General features: G+C 40.6%; 1 protein-coding gene across 1 annotated transcript in view; it reads left to right on the forward strand.

The window, feature by feature from the left end:
- SGCD (sarcoglycan delta) overlaps nucleotides 1-25,383 on the forward strand; it is a 409,632-nt gene that overhangs the window by 166,112 nt on the left and 218,137 nt on the right. Inside the window, exon 3 of the mRNA XM_065873387.1 lies at nucleotides 25,046-25,147. Within this exon, the coding sequence (XP_065729459.1) occupies nucleotides 25,046-25,147 (102 nt within the window). The remainder of the gene's footprint in view (nucleotides 1-25,045; nucleotides 25,148-25,383) is intronic.

The following is a 25,383-nucleotide window of genomic DNA, read 5'->3' on the forward strand; positions in this document are numbered from 1 at the left end:
GGGCACCAGTCATGCACAAGTAAATAAAAGTGGAATGTCAGATATTGAGCAGTGCATGGGCATAGATGAAGCGAGGGGTACTCTGTTGCATGGCATGGTCAGGAAAGGCCTCATGAAGGATGTCATGTGTGAGAAAGACCTGAATGAAGTGAAGAAGCCAGCAGTGTCAAGAGTTTGGGGGAGATCATTCCAGGCAGGGGGAACAAGTACAAAGGTCTTGGGGTTGAACCTGTTCGATGTGTTCAGAGCACAAGCAAGAAGGCCAGTGTGGCTGCTGTGAAGTTGTGTTCTTCTGACTTTGCCTCCAAGCCCTTGGACTAGCCTTCAACAGAATTCTTCCTTTTCTTACATACGTGCTTGATATTTAACAGGAATCGTCCCGGTGACATTTTAGAAGACAACAAATGTTCGATGTCTGACTGTGAGGGAAAAGGGATCACCCTGAGGTTGAGGAAAGAGAATTGATACAAATTGCAGTTGACACAGTATGCCCATCTTAAATGCTTACAGACTCCTGATGCTCACAAAGGTGGTTCATGTTACCTCTCTTCTTTCGTCTTTGCCCACCAACAGCTGAAAGGAGGGGGAAGTATAGGAATCTTGCAGCTTCATTTCTATGTGTAGTCAACCCCAGAGGGAAGTTCAGGTTCCCCCTTTTCTTCTGTATTTCTTAACCTCTCTCCTGAGAGCAGTAGCTTCTGTAAAGCCCAGTACTTCAGACATGATGTCTGGCAAGTAAAGTATGTTGTTGTGACCCTCAAAATAAGAGCTGAAGGCCACTTCATCCATTTAAACTGAGATGAGCTCTTCTCTACCTGCCACGCTAACCAGGTTGTTTAAATGTCTGGTTTTGATCTTCCTTTAAAAAAAAAATAATGGATACAGCAAGCACATTTCTAGGTATTGAATTGCAGTAAAACGCTGTTATTCATTATAGTGTTTCTCTATTTCAAGTTTGCAAAGTGGACATCATCCAGGAGATTAGAACCAGCTATGGGGCATCTCCACTAACATTTTTACCCACATCAGACAGAGCTTAGAGTACTATAACCCAGACTTTGGAGCTAAATCCAGGTGAGAGAGGGAGTAACCTGATGCCAGTTAGAATGGCTTTCTCTGCCAGGATGTTATTTTGCAGGATTTGAAAGCTTAAATCTATGGCAACAGAAAGAAACTTTGTGAATACTTCCACTAGTCTGAAATTGACATCCCAGAAACCAGGTTTTTCCAACATACAGAAACTAAGTCAGGGGAGTCCCACATGTCAAGTCTGGACCTAATGGATATAAGTCCATGAGCTTTAGTCTGAATCCATTAAAGAACTCATTCTGTAGCCCGTGACATTATTATGAAAGAAGAGGAAAATCTGAAATACTCCTAGCCTTGAGAATCTCTACCCATAAAGAAGGATTTTTTTTTTCCTAAAAAGATGGAGCAGGTTAAGACCAAACCCTCTTTCTACTTTCAACTAAAAGAGGGGAAGTAACATTGATAAAACATCTACAGCTTGCCACTTACTATGGCAGGTGACTTAAATATTTGATAAATACTCACTACCATCCACCGTGGTAGCTTTTTGATTTTTTATACAAGAGCAAACTGAGGTGCAAAATTTTAAGCAATTTCCTTAGGTCACATAGGTGATAAAGAGTAGAACTGGCATACGAGAATGAGTCTTTTTGATACTAAAGTTGTTACTGCCCTGCTCCATAAAAACAGACATTTTAAAATCTGAAGTTAACCTGATGGTGGAGCTGCCTGCCCATATATGCAGGAACTGAGCATCTGTGTGCTCAGGGAGGTGGAAAGTCAAGCCCAGTTTTAAGACACAAGCAAGAAGGAAATAGCTGTCCCTGGGAGAAGGAGGATCAACAACCCATGGGCACCTCAAAACCATATTCACAAGAGTCTGGATTGGGAATGAAAAGGACAGTGTAAAATGTTACCTTCCTTTCTCAACCGAACAATGCAGAGATCTTGGAGAGCTGACCCTGCATCAGTTAGTTTGGATAAATGCCCACCTCTACACTGAGTAACTCTGGTAGACTGCCAACCACCAAACCCACAAGAGGCCAAAAGGCTTAGAACAGTAACTGACACAGAGCAAGCAGCATACTCAAGTATCAAGCAGATTCTTATTGGGAAGTACCAGCAAGATATTAGAAGCCAAGGTATCTCCATGCTCCTTTTCTACATCAGAGCAGCCATATGACACTGTGAAAAGAGCCTAAGCATTGGACGGACAGCAAGCGGCCTGCCACGTGGCTGACAGGGCAAAACCCACCAGACCAAAGAAATGGAAGAGGAAATAGGCAGTCTACCTGAAAAAGACATGAGAGTAATGATAGTAAAGATGATCCAAAATCTTCGAAATAGAATGGAGAAAATAGAAGAAGCATTTACCTAGGACCTAGAAGAATTAAAGAGCAAACAAACAATGATGAACAACACAATATATGAAATTAAAACTTCCATAGAAGGAATCAATAGCAGAATAACTGAGGCAGATGAACAGATAAGTGACCTGGAAGATAAAATAGTGGAAATAACTACTGCAGAGCACAATAAAGAAAAATGAATGAAAAGAACTGAGGGAAATCTCAGAGATGTCTGGGACAACATTAAATGCGCCAACATTCGAATTCTAGGGGTTCCAGAAGAAAAATAGAGGAAATAAAACGGACTGAGAAAATATTTGCAGAGATTATAGTTGAAAAGTTCCCTAATATGGGAAAGGAGCTAGTCAATTAAGTCCAGGAAGCACAGAGAGTCCCATACAGGATAAATCCAAGGAGAAATACGCCAAGACACATATTAATCAAACTGTCAAAAATTAAATACAGAGAAAACATTAAAGGTAGCAAGGGAAAAACGGCAAATAACATACAAGGGAATCACCATAAGGTTAACAGCTGATCTTTCAGCAGAAACTCTGCAAGTCAAATGGGAATGGCAGGACATATTTAAAGTGATGAAAGGGGAAAACCTACAACCGAGATTACTCTACCCAGCAAGGATCTCATTCAGATTTGACAGAGAAATTACAAGCTTTACAGACAAGCAAGAGCTAAGAGAATTCAGCACCACCAAACCAGCTTTACAACAAATGCTAAAGGAACTTCTCTAGGCAGGAAACACAACAGAAGGAAAAGACTGACAATAACAAACCCAAAACAATTAAGAAAATGGTAATAGGAACAAACATATCGATAACTACCTTAAATGTAAATGCATTAAATACTCCAACCAAAAGACATAGACTGGCTGAATGGATACAAAAACAAGATCCATATATATACTGTCTACAACAGACCCACTTAAGACCTACGGACACATATATGCTGAAAGTGAGGGGATGGAAAAAGATATCCCATGCAAATGGAAATCAAAAGAAAGCTGGAGTAGTAATTCTCATATCAGACAAAATACACTTTAAAATCAAGACTATTACAAGAGACAAAGAAGGACATTACATAACAATCAAGGGATCAATCCAAGAAGAAGATATAACAATTGTAAATATTTATGCACCCAACATAGGAGCACCTGAATACATAAGGCAAATGCTAACAGCCATAAAAGGGGAAATTAACAGTAACACAATGATAGTTGGGGACTTCAACACCCCTGTTTCACCAATGGCCAGATCATCCCCAATGAAAATAAATAAGGAAACACAAGCTTTAAATGACACATTACACATGATGGACTTACTTGATATTTCTAGGGCATTCCATGCAAAAACAGCAGATTACACTCTCTTCTCAAGTGCTCATGGAATATTCTCCAGGATAGATCATATCTGGGGTCACAAATCAAGCCTTGGTAAATTTAAGAAAATGGAAATCATACCAAGTATCTTTTCTGATCACAATGCTATGAGACTAGATATCAATTACAGAAAAAATTCTGTAAAAAATACAAACACATGGAGGCTAAACAATATGCTACTAAATAACCAAGAGATCACTGAAGAAATCAAAGAGGAAATCAAAAAATACCTATAAACAGATGACAGTGAAAACACGATGGCCCAAAACCTACGGGATGCAGCAAAAGCAGTTCTAAGCAGGACGTTTATAGCAATACAATCCTACCTCAAGAAACATCTCAAATAGACAACCTAACTTTATAGCTAAAGCAATGAGAGAAAGAAGAACACAAAAATCCTGAAGTTAGCAGAAGTAAAGAAATCATAAAGATGATATCAGAAATAAATGAAAAAGAAATCAAGGAAACAAGAGCAAAGATCAATAAAAATAAAAGCTGATTCTGTGAGGAGATAAACAATATTGATAAACCACTAGCCAGACTCATCAAGAAAAGAAGGGAGAAGACTCAAATCAACAGAATTAGAAATGAAAAAGGAGAAGAACTGACACTGCAGAAATACAAAGGATCATGAGAGATTACTGCAAGCAGCTACACGCCAATAAAGTGGACAGCCTCGCAGAAATGGACAAATTCTTAGAAAATCACAACCTTCCAAGGCTGAACCAGGAAGAAATAGAAAATATAAACAGATCAATCACGAGCAATGGAATTGAAGCTGTGATTAAAAATCTTCCAACATACAAAAGCCCAGGACCAGATGGCTTCACAGGGGAATTCTGTCAAACATTTACAGAAGAGCTAACACCTGTCCTTCTCAAACTCCTCCAAAATTTAGCAGAAGGAGGAACACTCCCAAACTCATTCTACGAGGCCACCAGCACCCTGATACCAAAACCAGATAAAGATGTCACAAGGAAAGACAATTACAGGCCAATATCACTGATGAACATAGATACAAAAATCCTCAACAAAATACTAGCAAACAGAATCCAACAGCACATTAAAAGGATCATACACCATGATCAAGTGGGATTTATCCTAGGAATGCAAGGATTCTTCAGTATACGCAAATCAATCAATGTGATACACCATATTAACAAATTGAAGGAGAAAAACCATATGATCATCTCAATAGATGCAGAAAAAGCATTTGACAAAATACAGCACCCATTTATGATAAAAAACCTCCAAAGAGTAGGCATAGAGGAAACTTGCCTCAACATAGTAAAGGCCATATATGACAAACCCACAGCCAACATCATTCTCAATGGTGAAAACCTGAAACCATTTCCTCTAAGATCAGGAACAAGACAAGGTTGCCCACTCTCACCACTATTTTTCAACATACTTTGGGGAGTTTTAGGCACAGCAATCAGAGAAGAAAAAGAAATAAAAGGAATCCAAATCGGAAAAGAAGAAGTAAAGCTGTCACTGTTTGCAGGTGACACGATACTATACATAGAGAATCCTAAAGATGCTACCAGAAACTACTAGAGCTAATCAAGGAATTTGGTAAAGTAGCAGGGTACAAAATTAATACACAGAAATCTCTGGCATTCCTATACACTAATGATGAAGAATCTGAAAGAGAAATTAAGGAAACACTCCCATTTACCACTGCAACGAAAAGAATAAAATATCTAGGAATAAACCTACCTAAGGAGACAAAAGACCTGTATGCAGAGAACTATAAGATACTGATGAAAAAAATTAAATACGATACAAACAGATGGAGAGATATACCATGTACTTTGGAAGAATCAACATTGTGAAAATGACTAGACTACCCAAAGCAATCTACAGATTCCATGCAATCCCTATCGAACTAGCACTGGCATTTTTCACAGAACTAGAACAAAAAATTTCACAATTTGTAAGGAAACACAAAAGACTCCGAATAGCCAAAGCAATCTTGAGAACGAAAAACAGAGCTTGAGGGATCAGGCTCCCTGACTTCAGACTATAGTACAAAGCTACAGTAATCAACACAGTATAGTACTGGCACCAAAACAGAAATATAGATTAATGGAACAGGATAGAAAGCCCAGAGGTAAACCCATGCACCTATGGTCACCTTATCATTGATAAAGGAGGCAAGAATATACAATGGAGAAAAGACAGCCTCTTCAATAAGTGGTGCTGGGAAAACTGGACAGCTACATGTAAAAGAATGAAATTAGGACACTCCCTAACATCATACACAAAAATAAACTCAAAATGGATTAAAGGCATAAATGTAAGGCCAGACACTGTAAAACTCTTCGAGGAAAACATAGGCAGAATGCTCTATGACGTAAATCACAGCAAGATCCTTTTTGACCCAGCTCCTAGAGAAATGGAAATAAAACCAAAAATAAACAAATGGGGCCTAATGAAACTTCAAAGCTTTTGCATAGCAAAGGAAACCATAAACAAGACAAAAAGACAACCCTCAGAATGGGAGAAAATATTTGCAAATGAAGCAACTGACAAAGGATTAATCTCCAAAATATACAAGCAGCTCATGCAGTTCAATATCAAAAAAAAACAAATAATGCAATCCAAAAATGGGCTAAAGACCTCAATAGACATTTCTCCAAAGAAGATATATAGATTGCCAACAAACACATGCAGGGATGCTCAGCATCACTAATCATTAGAGAAATGCAAATCAAAAGTACAGTGAGTTATCACCTCACACCAGTCAGAATGGCCATCATCAAAAAATGTATAAACAGGGCTTCCCTGGTGGTGCAGTGGTTGGGAATCTGCCTGCCCGTGCAGGGGTCGTGGGTTCGAACCCTGGTCTGGGAGGATCCCGTATGCCGCGGAGCAGCTGGACCCGTGGGCCACAATTGCTGAGCCTGCGCATCTGGAGCGTGTGGTCCACAACAGGAGAGGCCACGATAGTGGGGGACCCGCGCACCACAATGTAGAGTGGCCCCCGCTTGCCGCAGCTAGAGAAAGCCCTCGCACAGAAACGAAGACCAAACACAGCCAAAAATAAATAAGTAAATAAATAAATTTAAAAAATATATATACAAATAGTAAATGCTGGAGAGGTTGTGGAGTAAAGCGAACCCTCTTGCACTGTTGCTGGGAATGTAAATTGATACAGCCACTATGGAGAACGTATGGAGGTTCCTTAAAAAACTAAAAATAGAACTACCATATGACCCAGCAATCCCACTACTGGGCATATACCCTGAGAAAACCATAATTCAAAAAGACACATGCACCGCAATGTTCATTGCAGCTCTATTTACAGTAGCCGGGACATGGAAGCAACTTAAGTGTCCATCGACAGATGAATGGTTAAAGAAGATGCACATATATATATATAATGCAATATTACCCAGCCATAAAAAGAAACAAAATTGAGTTATTTGTAGTGAGGTGGATGGGCCTAGAGTCTGTCATACAGAGTGAAGTAAGTCAGAAAAACGAATACCGTATGCTAACACATATATGTGGAATCTAAAAGAAAGAAAAAAAAGTTTTGAAGAACCTATGGGCAGGACAGGAATAAAGATGCAGATGTAGAGAATGGACTTGAGGATATGGGGAAGGGGAAGTGTAAGCTGGGATGAAGTGAGAGAGTGACATGGACATGTGTACACTACCAAATGTAGAATAGATAGCTAGTGGGAAGCAGCTGCATAGCACAGGGAGAACAGCTCAGTGCTTTGTGACCACCTAGAGGGGTGGGGTAGGGAGGGTGGGAGGGAGACACAGGAGGGAGGCGATATGGTGATGTATGTATATGTATAGCTGATTCACTTTTTTATGCAGCAGAGACTAACACACCATTGCAAAGCAATTATACTCCAAAAAAGATGTTAAAAAATAAATAAAATCTGAAGTTAAGAAAGAAAATATTGTTACTCCCTAACCTAACATCTTCATTGCATGATTACTTGTTAGGCTGTGTATTTTTTCAAGCTATTCACGTTCCCTCTTATTCAACCACTCTGAAATGGCTTTTGTATGTTCCTGGACTAGATCTCATTCTCAGACATATATTAGTTATGGTGGCACAGTATACTCTTTTTTTTTTTTAGAGCTCGCCCATTATAAGGTATTATATGATTTAAAAAAATGGTGGCTTAGATGATAAAAAATGGTGGGAGAATTTTCCTAGCACACTCTGGATGGAATGAATAACACAAGTTGGTTTATGTTGAAGGGGTTCCTTTTACCTGAGTTTGGAAATTACCAGGGGTCATCTTGGTTAAATTAGATTTTAATTCTGAAATTGTTGATGGAAGTGTTCCCACTGGCCAGTTCATATCTCTTGAATAATTGGATTTGAGCCAGAATTGAAAGTGTGAGGAAAGTGAATGAGGAGTATCTGTCACGTAACCTTTAGGAAAAAAACATGTTCCTAATACAGAGTTTTACAAGTGCAATAAGTGTTACCGTAATGCATATATCTGTTGTTCCTGAGGAACAAGAGCTCTTTAGACGAATGGTTTCTCGTTAACTTGATGTCTCCTCTGCTATACCTGTTGAACATGGCCTGAGAGATACTGTGTTCTTTCTATTCGTATTTTATGCATCTCTTTTGTTCTGCCATGTTTTGAGTATAAGAGAAGGCGCTCTCTTGCTTGTTAACCTCTCTGACATACTTGGGCTGTAGAGAATATAGGAAAGAGTGAATCTTTTTTTCTATGTCTTCCTTATACCCAAATGTCTTAGAGAGAGCCATGAATAAAATAAAGGCAAATCTCTCAAGATCCTTCTATAAGCGCATAGAACAAAAACAGAACGTGAGGAAGCACCCTACTTCTAGTTGGCTGCAGTAATTATAAACTCTTACGGAACTATTCCCCATAAGGTTACGTTCTGTTAAGGGGTTAATTTCCCAGTACCTGTGATAGCCCAGAATTCCCATCAAGGTCAAGATTACCATAAGCTGTTTGTAGTTGTGACACAGCCCATTCTTTCCCTTTCACATTAGAATCTTAAACCTGGCATCGTACTCTGGGAGAGAGCCAAAGTGAAGTTCTAACTGGGTACCTGATAACTCTTAATACTGTTATATAATGGGGCTTCCCTCTCATGGGAAGCAGAAGTGATTAACAGTCTATGACAGTGGTAACTGTTGTTCCCAGGCAAGGGCTAAGAAAGTCTTACGTCTCTCCAAGAGCGTGGTGTGGTCACATCTTTAGGGCGTGTGTGGTGGCTGTGGAGATTATGTAATGTGGATGGATCCTTTTTGAAAGTTTCTTTTAATTCAGAGTCATGCTCACTTGCTTTTTTGATACACTTATCTTTCTATAAACTGAATTTGGGGATACACTTCTCTATTATTAGCCAAGATTCTCCTGAGAAACAGGACGAATAGGATGTGTGAACATAGATACGTATAACGAGATTGATAATAAGGAATTGGCTCATGTGATTATGGAGGCTGACCTGTCTCAAGGTCTGCAGTTGGCAAGCTGGAAACGCAGGAGCACCAATAATGTGCTTCCAGTCCGAAGGCCAGAAGGCTCCGGATCTAAGAAGAGCCATGCTTCAGTTTAAATGTGGAAAAATTCCCACTTACTAGAGAAATAGTCAGCTCTTTTGTGCTATTCAGGCCTTCAACTGATTGGAGCGGGGCTGCCCACGTTAGGGAGGGAAATCTGCTTTACTAGGTCTACCTATTCAAATGTTAATCTCATCCAGAAACACTCTCACAAACACACCCAGAGTAGTGTTTGACCACATATCTGGTCACCCTGTTGCCCAGTCAAGGTGACACATAAAATTAACCATCACAACTACTATCCCAAATGAGGTTTAAAAAATGGTTGTGATTGGGTTTGCGATGGGTTTTTAATCTGTTCTGCTGTCTGCTCTTCTTGCCCAGAGAATTACCCCGATTCTGGGTCTCTGAAACTGCTCGGACTATTCAAGATACCCTTCTTAAGGGATGGATGGGGGTGTGAGTAATACTGGCATGGTAATTAAAAGGGAATAACAGGTAAATAAAATCCCTTTAACCTGCTTCAGCCCCTTAAGATTTGATGATTCAATTCTTTACAGTTGAAATTATTAAAGTACTTTCTTGACCAGAGAGGAAGGCAGACTCAGTTTTGGCAAACCCTAAAACATCCTTCCTCCTTTCCTTTCCTCCTGGATTACTAGCTTCAAGATGTTGGGTGAGCTCTAATCCTTCACTTTGTACTAGGAACTGTATGAGACAAATTTAGTGGCAGACTCCTTTAGCTTCTTCATAACTGCCCCTTGTCTCCTTCATTCTCCATCCTCTCGACACTGGCAGCTCCATTATTGACCCTCTTTCTCCTCCTCTTACCCAAGCCTCTCCAAACATACCAAATCAAGTAAGTGAAATTGTGTGTTGAAGAGTGTGGCTGCCATAGGAAATCAGAGAAGGCAGTCAGGAAAAGGAAGGAAGGAGGGGATGGATGTGGGAGCCAAGGGATTGGGTGATGCATGGTTCAGTATAGGGTGGTGTTGAGTATTTTACAGTGTTCCAGGCTCTGTGATTAAGCATATCAAATACACACACACAGTCCTTAAGGAGGGATAACGTGATCCTTATTATACGGATGTAAAAAGTTCAGGGAAGGTCTGTTGACTAATAAGTGATGGGACCTGAACTCAACAGTGGGTCTTTCTGATTCTGAAACTCATGGTCTTTATCACTGTGATCTCTGAATTTGTCTAGGCAAAGAAACTGGGGAGTACATTCCAAGAAAAAAAATGATTTAAGTTGTATAAAAATCACAGAATCTATTATCAGCAAGTTCTTTTTTAAGAAAAAGTTTGAAACTAATTTGAGGTAGCGAATTCATCAAAGTTGTGTCTAGTCCTTTCATGGACGTCTTGTTGGAATTTATCTAAATTAAAATATAAGTTCCCAAACATTCCTTCCTTAATACATCCTTTGGCACTGATCAGATAAAGAATAAGTATCCAGACTCCTTAGTGGCATCTTCTGTAAGATCTGGTCCCTTCCAACCTGTGTGGATTCAGTTCCTACTTCTCTCCATCTTATGTAGAGGTAAGTATGACTCCACCATAGTCATAGTGGCTTTCTTGGTGTTCCTCAACTTGCCAGTCTCATTCTCTCTATCCTCAGATCTTCCCATGGCTGGCTCCCTCACTTCATTTGGGTTTTTTCTCAGAGACATCTTGGACCTCCTATTGAAAATTTGCATTCCCCTCCCTCCTCACCCTCTACTATCTTGTGCTGCCTCTTTCCTCTTCACAGTACTTCATAGCTCTGGCTTGTGTAGTCCTCTGAGTAAAAAGAAAAGTGCAGCCTTTGTTGACTGAGCAGACAGGATTCTCTGAGCGTTCAGCGATTCCCTATGCTGTATTCAGTTGTTCCACTGTTTTGAGAACACGTACATGAAACGTGGGAAGAATATTAGGCCTTAGGGGTGCACGCAAGGGAAGTAGCCAGAGACACCACCCCTGGATGACTGCTGCTTCTCCTTAAAGTAAAGGGTAATTGTGGAAACTGGCCACATATCTGGAAGACTAGGAATACATCCGCTGCCATCCTTTGGAAGGCTGATTCAGACATGAAAGGTTGAACAGAAGGGCCAAATTGATAGGTAACACAGCTCTAGTGCCGGGACAGCACGTATTAGCCTTCCTGTTTCTGAACTTATCCCTCGAAAGCTTTCTCACAAGTATCAAAAAGGCACTGGACTCTTTGAAGCTATAACTTGAAGTCTCATAAAAGACACCGTCGTGTACAACTGACAACTTGTCCTAATGAAAATAGAGGGAAGGCAGTACAGGTACCTCCCTCAGGGTGTATACCCTGGTGAAAGGATCTATTTTGGAAGGGATTTTCACAGCATGTGGATTTTGTTTTTGCTTTTGTTTGTGCGGTATGCAGGCCTCTCACTGTTGTGACCTCTCCCACTGCGGAGCACAGGCTCCGGACACGCAGGCTCAGCGGCCATGGCTCACGGGCGCAGCCGCTCCGCAGCATGTGGGATCCTCCCGCACCGGGGCACGAACCCGTGTCCCCTGCATCGGCAGGCGGACTCTCAACCACGGCGCCACCAGGGAAGCCCACAGCATGTGTTTTTAATATCGCTCAGGCCAGTGTCTTAATCAGGCTTTACTGGCGAGGAGTGCTCACGGAGCAGCAGGGATTGCCGCGGTAGGCGTTTAATCCGAATGCTTGACGTAGGTCTAATCATATTTCACTTATTTTCCTTTATGTGTCTGCTTAAGATAAATGAGTCCCCTCCTTTATCAACAGTAGCTCAGGCTTCATAAGCTCACATTTTTCACCTGGGACAGGGGATGTAGCAACTGGTACTTGATTATCCATCTCTCTTTTTCTTCCCGTCAATCGATAAATTCTCTGACGATGTCTCTTTTTAAAGGTTCCTTACCAGTTTCTGTTTCAGAACAGTGTGCTGGCATTGGTTTTTATGCCCAAATCCTCCCCGAATCTGGGTGTACATTTGGAGCGATTTGTAAGAGTGTTTGCAAGAATGTCTAGCAGAACTGCAAGTCACACAAGACACGCTAATTGCAGCCTCTCTGGGTTTCGGACACTGGTTCCCAGTGACAGCTGTGATTTGTAGTCCAGAGAGCATCCTCTTCCTGTGCATCATAGAATAAGACTTTTTAAAGTGGACAAGACCTTAATGATCATACTGTCCATCTACCCATCATGAAGTGGGAGGAAACAGATGCAGAACGGCTAGGCTTATCCAAGTCTGCACTGAGGACTAGTGGAAGGGTCAAGGCTAAGCCCAGGTGCTGTGCTCTTCTCACGATTCCATGGAATGTGCTTACATTTCCTTGCAAACATTCTTTAAGGGCAATCTTTAACCCATGTCTCCAGGTACACAGCAATCCCCATGTTGATCTCGCTGTTTTCCTAGATGGCCAGCAAGCACAGTACTAACCTGGGTGAGTGCTACCCAGGGCTTATTGACTTTTCAGCCAGACTTGACTTCATTTGTAATCTTACTTGCAGTTCTTGACAGCTGACAGAAGAGTTTTTATCTAGTCAGTCAAAATTTACTGTCTACCTACTCTGTGTCAGGGATTATGACAGGTAATTGGGATCATAAGACAGCTAAGGTAGTATTCCTGCTGCTAGAAGCTTGCAATCTAGAGAGAGAGGGAAAAATAATAATAAGAGAGCATGGTGGAGCATGCCCTGGCTGTTACAGCATCTGCTCCGAATTGACTTATGCCCACATTTCACAAGCTACAGCATATCTCGTGGGCAAACCCCTCATAAGCGTGTTGGGAGATATAGTCATACATGGGCCCGAAGACATAGAGAGCAGCAGAGTGTTCAAAGCGGTGGCTGCTCTGTCAGCCTATATCCCTCATTGACTTCACCATTAAACTAATGTGGACGTGTAGCTTGAATGAGAAAGAAATCTTTATAATTTGAAGCCACTGGGATTTTGTTGTTGTTACCATGGTATAACCTAACCTCTTTTGATGGATACACAGGAATTGTCTGATTTAATCCTCTATTTAGAAGGTACAGTTATCTTCTAAGTGTTCATATAAGGAGACTGAGACTTAGAAAGGGTACCAGCAAATTCAGTGGTCAAGCCAGAATTCTAACTATGCAATCTGATTCTAGAATTCATATTCTTAGCCAGTATACCATATGCTGTGTGTATGTATCTGTGTGTTCCAGTTACTGAGGAAAGGTAGTTTCTAAAGGATTGAGGAATAGCAAGGAAGACTTCTCAAAGAAACTGAGAGATATGCCCTAAAGGACAAGTAGGAATAAAATCATTTAGAAATAGAGAATTAGGCTTATTCCCTGTGTGTATGTGTGGGGGAGGAATTCCCCCTCTTGGGCCAACTGACTCATCCCCAGGAAAATTATAGAGCTAAAAATGCCCATCCATATATTAACTACTGGCATCCAGGAAATATAGAATGCTTCAAATACCATGGCCTTGGATCTATAAGTCATTAAAAGCAACTTTATGAGATGTTATAAAACATAAGGGAGAAATCACAATTCTCACCCACTGAGGCAGCAAAGCAATCTGACAAGATACATGTGTCTTATATCCCCCCCGTTTCTCACACCCACAGACACACAGACACACACACACACACACACACACACACACGCTCTATTCTAACCAATCTTTGAGCTTTAGCTTTGTGATAACTGGGAAGTAATAATAAGAAGAAAGAAAAACTATATAAGTTGACATCAGTGGTAAAAGGATGAACATATGAATAAAGTTGAGATTATACAACAACTGACACAAAGGATCAGAAGCTGTGACCCAGACACTGAGGGCTCATCTGGTCCTTACTGTTGTATTGTCACCCAGCTCTGATGATGGCCCGATTTTTAATGCTCCCTGGAAAAGATGAGTAGTTACCTTCCTAAACTATCCCTCAGTGTAGTTGACTTGATCACAAAAGACTTCCTGGGTCTAACGCAGCTCTGTCTTCCTTCACACTACTCCTTCCCCAGGCGTGGTCCTTGATGGGAACAGAACGCTTGCCAGCATCCTCCTCTTATCACTCCACACCAGGCATGGACAAATAATAGAGTTGTCTCTTACCAGGTCCCTCTCCAACCTGCTACCTCTTCCCCCAGCACACATCTCTGAACCCATCGTCTTTACTGATTTCAGGAATTCCAAAGCACATAATGTCATGTCTCCTGAACTGGATTTCTCTTTTCTGGGGACATCAGTGCATGTCTATTACTCTTTTTTTTAAAAAAACAAACTTGTTAAGCTTAAATTTACACACTTTAAGATTCACACTTGTAAGTGTGATTTCACTGATTTTTGGTAGATTTACTGGTTTGGCCACTATCACCACATTCCAACTTTTGAGCAGTTCTGTCATCTCAGTAAAATTCCTTAGGCCTTTTTACAGTCACTCCTCACTCCTAATCCAAGACTACCACTAATCTACTTTCTACCTCTATCAGTTTGCCTCGCTGGACATTATATACAAGCAGACTCCTACAATAGTGGCTTTTTGTGTCTGGCTTCGTTCACTTAGCATAATGTTTTTGAGGTTTATCTGTGTCGCAGCATGGATCATTTTGTTTCGTTTTTATTGCTAAATAGTATTCCATTGCACAAATACAGAATATTTTGTATATTCCCCAGTTGGTGGGCATCTGGGTTGTTTTTGCTTTTTGGCTATTAAGAATGTTGCTATAACGGACACTTATATTCAAGTCTTTGCGTGAGCATAGGTTTTTATTTATCTTGAGCAGATAGCTAAGAGTGGAGTTTCTGAGTCATATGGTAACTCTGTGTTTAACTTTTCAACAAACCCTTTCTCAAAGTGCCTGCACCACGCTGTGTTCCCAGTAGTGCTATATGAGAGTTCCTGTATCTCCACATCCTTGCCACTGTGTGTGTTACTCGTGTTTTGTCCTTTAGATGAGAAGCTCCTAGAAGGCAGGGATTCTATCTTCATTCCTTGTCACTTCACATGTAACACAGGGCTGGGCAAACGGTTGTAGCTTAACTGTGCAGCATGGAGTGTGGTAGTGAAGGACTTAAGTTTTGCAGTTAGACCATCGGGGTGTCCGAACAGCAATTTTCTCAACTGTGGAATGGGGCTACCAGTGCCTACCCTCTAGAGTTACCATGAGGATTCATGGATGTGTCAGTCAAGTGCTCTGCCTAGTGCTTATGGAAATGGTAGCTGTATCATTGTTTTTAATTTGCATTAAGTTACACTTTCTGAACAATCTCTAGCTTATTGCTTTTTTGCTCTTACACTCAGACACTTAGTTACAGTTAGTGTACTTGGCCCGCAAGGTTGAATAATAAGTGATGCACTATCCCTCATCTCAAGGAATTTGAAGTCGAGAGGAAGGACACGGATGTCAGTGGATCGTTGTACTGCCATGTGATAAATGCTATGACAGAGGTGCTCGTAAAGTGTGAGGACACCTCAGAGAAGGACCCCAGACCCATAAAAGACATCTGACCAGAACCAAAGGACTGGAGAAAGGGCCAGAAAAGTTGGGAAGAGCATTGCTGGCCAAGGGAGGGACATTTGTGAAGACTCAAAATGGGAAAGGATTTGGGGAAACTGCTAGCCTGCTTTGTGACAGAGTGAGGGGAGACTGACAAGAAACGAGGCTGGAGAAGTGGCAGGTGCCAGGTGAAGGAGGTGTTAAATATTACGTTAAGGAGGTTGCTCTTTACCTGTGCTGCTACCATGCTGAGGAGCTACAGAGACAATGGTTCAATATGGGAATGGCGGAGGTGCCTATTTATAGATTAAAGACCTTTAGTATAGAAAAGTTGGAGCAGTCTCAAAATCTATAACATTCTGATGGAATATTTCTCAACTTCTTTTTTTTCATTATTGCCACCCCTTCCCCTGAGAGCATTTTTAGAACATTTTTCCCCTAATTGGTCCACACCCCTGCCATGAAATTTTAATTCTCCAAATATGCTGTGTATGTACTCTATACAGAAGCATACTTGTGCTTTATACACAAAAAGAGTACGATTTTTTTTCACCCTCCCCCAATCACCAGTTTTCACCCGTGGGGGGACTATATCACCCTGGTTGAGAACACTTGCTGTAATATTTTGGAATCCGCTCAAGGGCTGGATCTAGGTTTTAACATCTTTGTAATTCCCACAGGTACCCCTTTGAAAATGCAGCTTTATTTGGAATGAAGACATTCTAACACTTCACAATTATTTGCTGAGCACGTAGTATGAGCCAGGCAATGTTGTAGGAGCTGAGAGTATAGCCAACAAAAATCCCATCCCTTCTGAAGCTTACCTGCTAAAGCAGTCTGTGTATAGATACAGTTGTTTCACTCTGATCAAAACCAAGTAATGCCTTCCGTTGAAACTGCTCCAGCAAGAGCTCATGTTGAGACCTGCTTACTAAAATAGAACCTGGCATTACTTCAAGCTTGAAAATATGCTGATGGAATTAAAAACCTGTTCCATGCTGATGCAGCAGGAAAATGAGAGGAGGAAGAAATAACACTTTCTTTAAATGAACATAATACTCATTCTCAGCCTTATCCCACAAGGGCCAGCAGGGCATCCCACAGCACTCAGGATTTTTTGGACGCCTCAGTGTTTTGCCCAGCACTAATGGGAAGGCCCTTGGGAGCGGTAGTCACTGTCTCTCATTGGCAATGGCTGGGAGACCTGTGGTCCCTTTAGGTCTAGAAAAGGGATCTCTCTGCCACTCCTGGAAAAGGAAAAATTTGGAGAGGCTGGAGCCCTGCAGCCATTTCCCTCTGTGGTCCTAACCCCTCCTAGGGACACTGGCAGGGCAGTAGTGTCTAGAACTCATGGTAACCACAGGTCTCTTGTGCATCCCCAGTTGAAATATAGCTCCTCTTCTTCTTGACTTCCTGCCCTACATGCCTGGCACAGTCCATTTAATGAGAGTTACCTTTCACAAAAGATAAGAAACCTCATGGCTTTCAGGCTGCCTCTGCTTCTTTGCTCTCAAAATCTCTAAGCCACAAAGCCCAAAAACCTATTTGAAATGGTGATGGAAGGGGCTGGGGTCCGGCCTGAGAGATATGAAGAAAGAAACAAATTAATATTTCAGTCTATCGTCCTGCCACTCTGAAATCTCTATTTATTCTAGACTCATCTTGCATAAAACTGGCCATTTGAAACAACTAACCAGACAGTCTGGCCCAGATAAAGAATAAAGAGCAAATGCCATCATCCTTGGACCAGCCCAGAGTGTGGAATTCCCTAGATTCCACCCACCTCTGCCCCTGCCCCCGCCCCCAGGCCCTGTCTCCCCCAGAAGACCTTACAGGGGATCCCTCTAACTTTGGCCTTGCAAAATAATGGGATTTGCTCCTTGTATGTATGTGAAAACTCCTGTGTGCTGGGCTGGGGGTAGGCACTATACAGGACAGCAGAGATCCTGCCCTCACTGGGATGACAGTGGGTCCCTGGTTTCCCACTTCTGTCCCAAGTGTACTTTGTAGACTTTGGGACCATTGGCTGAACAGTGCTGGCTCAGTCAAGCCAGCTGCTAGTCTTCATGCTTGCCTTGAAGAGTAAAATTTTACCATTTGAAGAGAAAAACATGGTCTGTTTCTTTCTAATTACCTTGGGAATGACTGTGAATCTTCTAAATGCCTCTTCTGCATCTTACTGGGAGGGAAGTTTCAAAACTGACCTAAAACTACTATCTTAATAATACCCACAGCTTCTTATGCACTTAAAGGTGGAATCGTTTCAAATAAGGCTGTTCTCAAGCTGTTTCAATGTGAATACAATCCAGTGTGTGATTGTTCCAGAGCTATAAAAGAGATTCTAATGTAAGAACATATTTAGTTGGCTACTCTAGTCTGCATTATATTATATTTTGGAAATAGAGGCTAATCATAATAACTGACACTATTTGAAAGACCTTTCCCACCACATACTTTGGGCAGACCTAGGGGCTGGGACGGAAAGTGGAAAAATGAAGTGATGAGGCACAAGAGTGGAAAGAGTCTATAAATGGAAGAAATGAAAGGCATCTGGTAAATTGGTAGTGAGTTTCTTAAAAAAATGGTTTTGAAGCAAAGGTTAAATTACTATTACAAAGGAGTTAATTGACTGTTGGATTAGATGAGCATTTCTCAAATGTTGCTGCTTGTATCGCCTTGATTATTATTGGCTATCTGCCACCTGTGTTACAAACAGCTCAGAGGACAGGCTGGAGGGACCGTCCCTCTTTCTCCCTCCCCATGGTTCACAGCACGTACTTAAGCACACAGTCGGCTTTCCAGAAATAGCAGGTGATTCATTCTGCTCATGGTCCCGGGCATGGGAGGCAATTGGGTTGTAATAAAAAGCCTTTAGACTCTGGGAAGGTGGGACAAAGGTGTTTGACCATAAGAATGGATGGAGTTAGTCTTGGGGTTAGAGATCATCCTCTCTGTAATCGCTGAGCACACTGACCAAATAAGTGAAAATCAAAGTGGCATTAAGAAATACAGCAGGTAGGAAGACATATGGGAACATATGTATATGTATGGCTGATTCACTTTGTTATAAAGCAGAGACTAACACACCATTGTAAAGCAATTATACCCCAATAAAGATGATAAAAAAAAAAAAGAAAGAAATACAGCAGGTAGCTTAAATATATTATTTTTGCATACATTAGATTGGGTTAGAATAATGAGTAAGAGTATATAGTCTGAATTAGAAAGTGTTGGGTTTAAATTTCTGATTCTGTCATTAACTAGCTGTATAATTGAGTTACTTACCAGTAAATTTTCTCATGTGTAAAATAAGGAAAATAATGAGTATCTCATAGGATCATTGAGGAGATGACATGAGATAATATAAGTATAGCATTTAGTATATGACATAATTTAGATTTTTGATAAAGGTTGATTTTTAAAAGAAATCAGTGAAAATGTTTTATAACTTTTTAAAATATAAAAGGTGATTATAGAAAATTATAAAGTACAGATAAAGCAAAAAGAAGAAAATAAAAAGCACTCATATTTTAGGCATGCAAAAATAGTTAACCGTAACATTTAAGATTATGTTTTTGTAGAATTTTTCTCCTAGGAAATTTCCTTTAGAATTTTTCCTGTTAAGTGCGTGTATGATTGTATGTGAGTATGTATATGAATATGTATATATAGTTATGTAAGAGTGCCATGACATATACATATATATTCATTTGTTAATTGTTTTTTTCACTTAATAATGGATTATGAATATTCACCTATGTTCTTAAATGTTCCTCTGCAAAAGCTATATCATATTCCATTATAGCATATTTACCCTTTCTACATGAAACTTTTAGGTCCTAAGTTTTCATTTTTTTTATTCTATAAAATGACACGGTGATGAACAACTCTATAGGCAGATACTTCCACGTTTATATGATTATTTCCTTACGATTAAATTCAAGAAGTAGCATGGTAGTTTCAGTAACAATAAAGAAAATGAGATGAAAGCATGAAAAGCACAGAATATAGTACGTAATCAGCACATAGTTAAGTCATCAATAAATACTAAGAATCGGGGATTCATGTGTGTACTGTAAGAGGGGAAGGAGATTTATTTGAAATCAGGTTGCTAATTACCCCAAATATAATCTTTTATTTAAAAAATTTAGGGGTTCTTGTTTGTTTGATAAACACACATCACAAAAAATAAACCAGTTTAGTTTACTTATAGATGTAAGTAGGATGTGTTTCTGTTACTGAGTCCAAGCTTGTACTGCCACCACACGATAGGCCAAGAAATTGAGAGAGGAGTTGTTGGGGCAAGAAATAGTGACTTTATTTGGAAAGCCAGTCAAAGATGGTGGACTAGCGTCCCAAAGAACCCTCTTACCTGAGTTAAAATGCAAGCTTATTTTATACTAAAAGAGAAGGGAGTGTGGCTGCTTGTTGCAAACTCTTTGATGCAGGAATCCTTTGTCCTTGCAGCTGTCCATGTGGGTCTGGTCACAATGTTCCTATACAGCTCTCTCAAGACACTTGTTATTTTCTGTTCTGTAACTTTTTATAAGAATGGAAAAGTGTTATAGCTTTAGAGATCAGAGCCTTGAGAATGGGCTATCCCATATATTTCAGGCTATAGGCAACATTCTTTTACAAAGGTGCAGAGCCAGCAGGACTAAGCACAGGCAACAGAGCACAAGGGTTAGAGCTAAAGGAGTAGATTCGATATGTAGTCAAGTTTGTTCTTCTTTGTTACATTTCTGTGGAAAGATCTGCTGGTCCAACTAATGGAAATCATCAAGAATAACCCAAAACATAATAATTGATATAGCCTTTGTGTGTGGGGGGGGTGCTGGGTGAATATTTTTCCCACTGTTGTGGGTACTACCTGCTGCTAGTGTGATATGGACATGCCCTCCAGCATACTGCCCCTCACACTAGGTTTAAATGCCCAGTTTAGGGCTCTCTTGGCAGAAATGTCCCCACAAGTAACAAAAATAGAAATATATAGATGGCCTGCTATCCATGAAACAACAATATTGACTGGAAAGTTCTGTTCTCATCCGTAGGCTGAAGTGCTGTTATAAAGGAAAAATGGAGGAAAATGCTCATTCTCCACTTGGTCATTCAAAGCCCCTCCCCCGCCCCAGCCATGTTGTGTCTGTACTGAATGTATTGAGGTACAGAGCACATGGCAGTGCTGGAGAGAAGACATGATAGACTCAAGTGAGAAGCTTCAGGAGTCTGAGAAAATGTAGATTAGTGAAATAGGCTGGGTGAAAACTGTGGTGAGCTGGAGAGCATATGGTTCAGGGTGCTACTTACCTCCAGCCAATGGCGGCCATGTGAGAAGGCAGGCTCAGACTGACCGTGGCTTTCAGTTGTCATGAGATGCTGAAAGCCTGGATTTTTCATTCAGATCTTTTCAGTTTCAAATGTTTTGGGGAAAATGTAGGAATAAATTTTTTAATGTATTTTATATATTTATTATATTTTATATTGCTTTATATATTTATATATATTTTAGATCATATATATATACACACATATATATATAATATATGATTCATTTAATTAAACTGATTCCCCAGCTTGCTGACTGCAGATCTGGGGATTTGTCAGCCTCCCTAATTTCCTAAGCCACTTGCGTAAAATGAATGAATAAATGTGTGTGCATGCATGTGTGTGTACATACATACATACACAGACATATTATTAGCTCTGTTTCTCTGGAGAACCCTTACTGATACAGATACGCACACACACACACACACACACACAAACACACACCCTTATTTGGAGAAGAAAAAACATGGGGATGGGACTTCCCTGGTGGTGCAGTGGTTAAGAATCTTCCTGCCAGTGCAGGGGACCCAGGTTCGAGTCCTGGTCAAGGAAGACCCCACATGCCACGGAGCAACTAAGCCCGTGCGCCACAACTACTGAGCCTGCGCTCTAGAGCCCGCAAGCCACAACTACTGAGCCCGCGCACCACAACTACTGAAGCCCACGTGCCTAGAGCCCGTGCTCTGCAACAAGAGAAGCCACCACGATGAGAAGCCCACACACCGCAACGAAGAGTAGCCCCTGCTCGCCACAACTAGAGAAAGCCCGCACACAGCAACGCAGACCCCAAAAATAAATTAATTAATTTTTTAAAAAACATGGGGAAACAAGGACAGAATCTAGACTTTGTTGAATATATCTTGTTTTATAGATTTGACTTTGGTTCCATCTAAATAGTTTGCAAACTTATAACAAAACATAAGACTTTAAAAAAGGAGTCATGAAACACTGAAGTGGTGGGGAGGGGGTGGATGAAACAATTGAACCTAACTGGATATGAGGTTGGTGGCATGACCATTCAGAACAGAATTATTTCAAATGACTTTAAAACTCAGCCATTTGACTATACCTTCCTAATAGTACATACTCAAGATTTTTTTTTAAAGACAAATTTTAAATTGTTTTTCTTAATCATACTGTTAGTATGGTAGTGGCATTGGTTTTTCTGACACTGCTCTTTGCGTCTTGTGGGTTAAATCAAATGAGTAGTCATATTGGTGTTATTAAAAACAGGGATTTTTTGGTATGGAAGAAAGGTAATAACATTGTAAGATCCATGAGGCTAAATGAAAACCTTCAAGGCCTGAGTCTGAATTGAAATTTCATGTGAACTTATGGTATATTCCATTTAAAACATACATACAATTCATTTTCTAGCTCTGTTCACATAAACAAGGGCCAATTCAGTAGCAAGGAGCACCCAAAGCTCTCAGCTTGTGGTCTCTAAGTACCATTTCCCACTAAAATGAACCCAAGTTCTTATAAGAAATGGCTAGTTCCAGGCCTGGGGCAGGACATGTGTAAGATAACCCTGGAACTTCTTGTCGTGCCAGAAGCAAGAGGGCTGTTAAAGACTACTGGGTCATAATAAAAGGACTTGAAGAGGCCCCCACTGAGCAGGAGTAGAACAGTTAGAACTTCAGTAGGAATAAAAACTGCACTGGAATGAACAAATCAAAATGTTCATAATGATATTTTTAAAAATGAAAACCTTATGGGTTATCTTTGGAGAATACTAGGTAACCAGTTCAATATGTTGAAGACCAAGTCTTCAACTTGGTCTGCGTCCAGACCAAGTGCCCGAGTTGCTGCCTGCACTCTACTTCCTCTGATAAAGCGTTCTCCCATCCCCCCAACAACAACAACAAAAGGGCTTCCCTGGTGGCACAGTGGTTAAGAATCTGCCTGCCAGCGCAGGGGACTTGGGTTCAAGCCCTGGTCTGGAAAGATCCCACATGCCACAGAGTAACTAAGCCCAGGCGCCACAACTACTGAGCCTGCCCTCTAGAGACCGCGAGCCACAACTACCGAAGCCCGCGCACCTAGAGCCCGTGCTCCACAACAAGAGAAGCCACAGCGATGAGAAGCTCGCGCACCGCAACAAAGAGTAGCCCCCGCTCAAGGCAACTAGAGAAATCCCACTCACAGCAACAAAGACCCAAAGACCCTTTATTAATCAATAAAGGAGGAAAAATCAATCATCTATCAAGTTCCTATATAAACTATAGTTTAGGGTAAACATATAGTTGATGACATGCAATTTCTCTTGATAGAATATCCCAGCTAATAAATTAAGAAGAAATAATTACTTTATCACCAGTTTGAAATCTCTAGTGAGATAACAGATCCTGTAGGCAGAGATCACCAGTGGCTGGTGATATCACAGCAAAAGATGTTCAGTGCATCCTGATCGAGCATGTGGTAGGCAGAAAAATGCCCCCTACTCCAAAAACATCAATGTCCTCATCTCAGAACCCGTGAACATGTTACATTACTTGGCAAAGGGAAATTAAGGTTTTGATGGAATAATGGTTGCTAATCAGGTGATCTTAAAATAGAGAGATTATCTTGGTGTTCCCAGTGAAATTTAAGGGTCCTTAAAAGTGAAAGAGGGAGGCAGATGGTTCATTGTCAGAGTGACTGGATGTGAGAAAGATTCAACCGACCATTGCTGCCTTGAATATGGAAGGCGCCACAAGCCCAGGAATGTGGGCAGCCTCTAGAAGCCAGAAAATGTCAAGAAATAGGTTCTGCCTTAGAGCCTCCTGAAAGGAGTGTAGCAGCCCCGCTGGCACCTTGATTTTCCCCCTTTGAGCCCTGGGTCTGACTTCTAACATACAGATAATAAACTTGTGCTGTCTTAAGCTGTTGAGTTTGTGTTTATTTGTGATGGTAGCAATAGAAAACTAATATATTCCATTCTAGGATGTATTCTTTCTAGAAAACTGAGCCTGAATCTTATCAAGCTTCTTGATCTGTTGACTTACACAAAATACAGGGGACAGAGAACACGTGACATGAAATTATGGGAATGTTCAGCAAATCTAAACTGTGGGAAGTGCTATTGGAAAAATGATGTTTTATTTATCAAATAAAGCATGTTTATGTGTGTGGATGTGAGAAATTGACTGAGGAGATTTAAGGAGATGACCTAGTATTTTACGTATCAACCAGTTGCAATAGGGAACTTGATTCAAACAAGCCGATATAGAGAGAAAACTATTGAGATTCGAACATTGACACTGGGTATTTGATAATATTTATTAACTATTTTATTTATTTTTTTGGTGTGGTAATGGCATTATGGTTATATTTAACCAAAGGAGATGGGTGTAGTAGCTATAGTAAATAAGAGTAGCCATAAATTGATAATTGTTAAAGATGAATGACAACTACTTAGGTGTTTGCTATCCTTTCTATTTTCATATCCTTTGGTATGTATTTTAATATTTGCATAATAAAATATTAGTAAATAATTTGGCTCCTTAAATATTTTGTGGGCCAAAGACACCATGTCCAGAGGTTGAATTAGACCGACAGGCTGCCAGTTTGTCATTTCTGCATAGTTTCAGAAATCAGATCTTTTACTTTAACCTGGGAGATCATCTTTTTCTCTTTTCCCCACTCATCTGCCTCCAGTCTCTCGCCACTCCCTAGTCAAAAGGGCCTCCTTCATCTGTGCTGGTGAATGACTAGAGGGCATTACTTATATTTTGCTTCTTTGGAGAATTTGCTCAGTTTTCCAAGATTGCTTGGAATAGATTTTCTCAGAAGAAGTGAACAAAGAGGATTATTCATAATCACACTGAAAAATGCCTCCTAGTATATCATGTCTTCATTTGGAGCCCCCTCATTCTGCCTTCTCAAAAAAGAAAACAAGAAGGCAATAATTTTGTTTCAATTTTTGAAAACCTAAGGTATTTTGAAATTTGGGCTAATCGAATTTTCCATGTTATCTCCGTGCCTCTCTTTCAGGATGGAATGGGAAACTTGAGAATCACAGAAAAAGGTCTAAAGCTAGAAGGAGACTCCGAATTCTTGCAGCCTCTTTACGCCAAAGAAATCCAGTCCCGACCAGTAAGTTTCTGTTGCAAGAAGAAGGAATTGTTCTTTCTCTGGAATCTAAATCTGGGGGAAATTATCTTGCTGTTGGCTGAGTACAGAAGGTTGGGGGCAGGGGTGGCAATGCAGGTAAGTGAGATGCTTTGGAATATGAAATCTTGAGTGTAATCACCACCATGGTACTGTAGCAAATGAGATGACCTCTCTGAGCATCTTTCCATCCCTGCCAAATAGAAGGTGATAACCTTTAT

This window comes from Phocoena phocoena, chromosome 3 (assembly GCF_963924675.1).
Source record: "Phocoena phocoena chromosome 3, mPhoPho1.1, whole genome shotgun sequence".
NCBI lineage: Eukaryota > Metazoa > Chordata > Mammalia > Artiodactyla > Phocoenidae > Phocoena > Phocoena phocoena.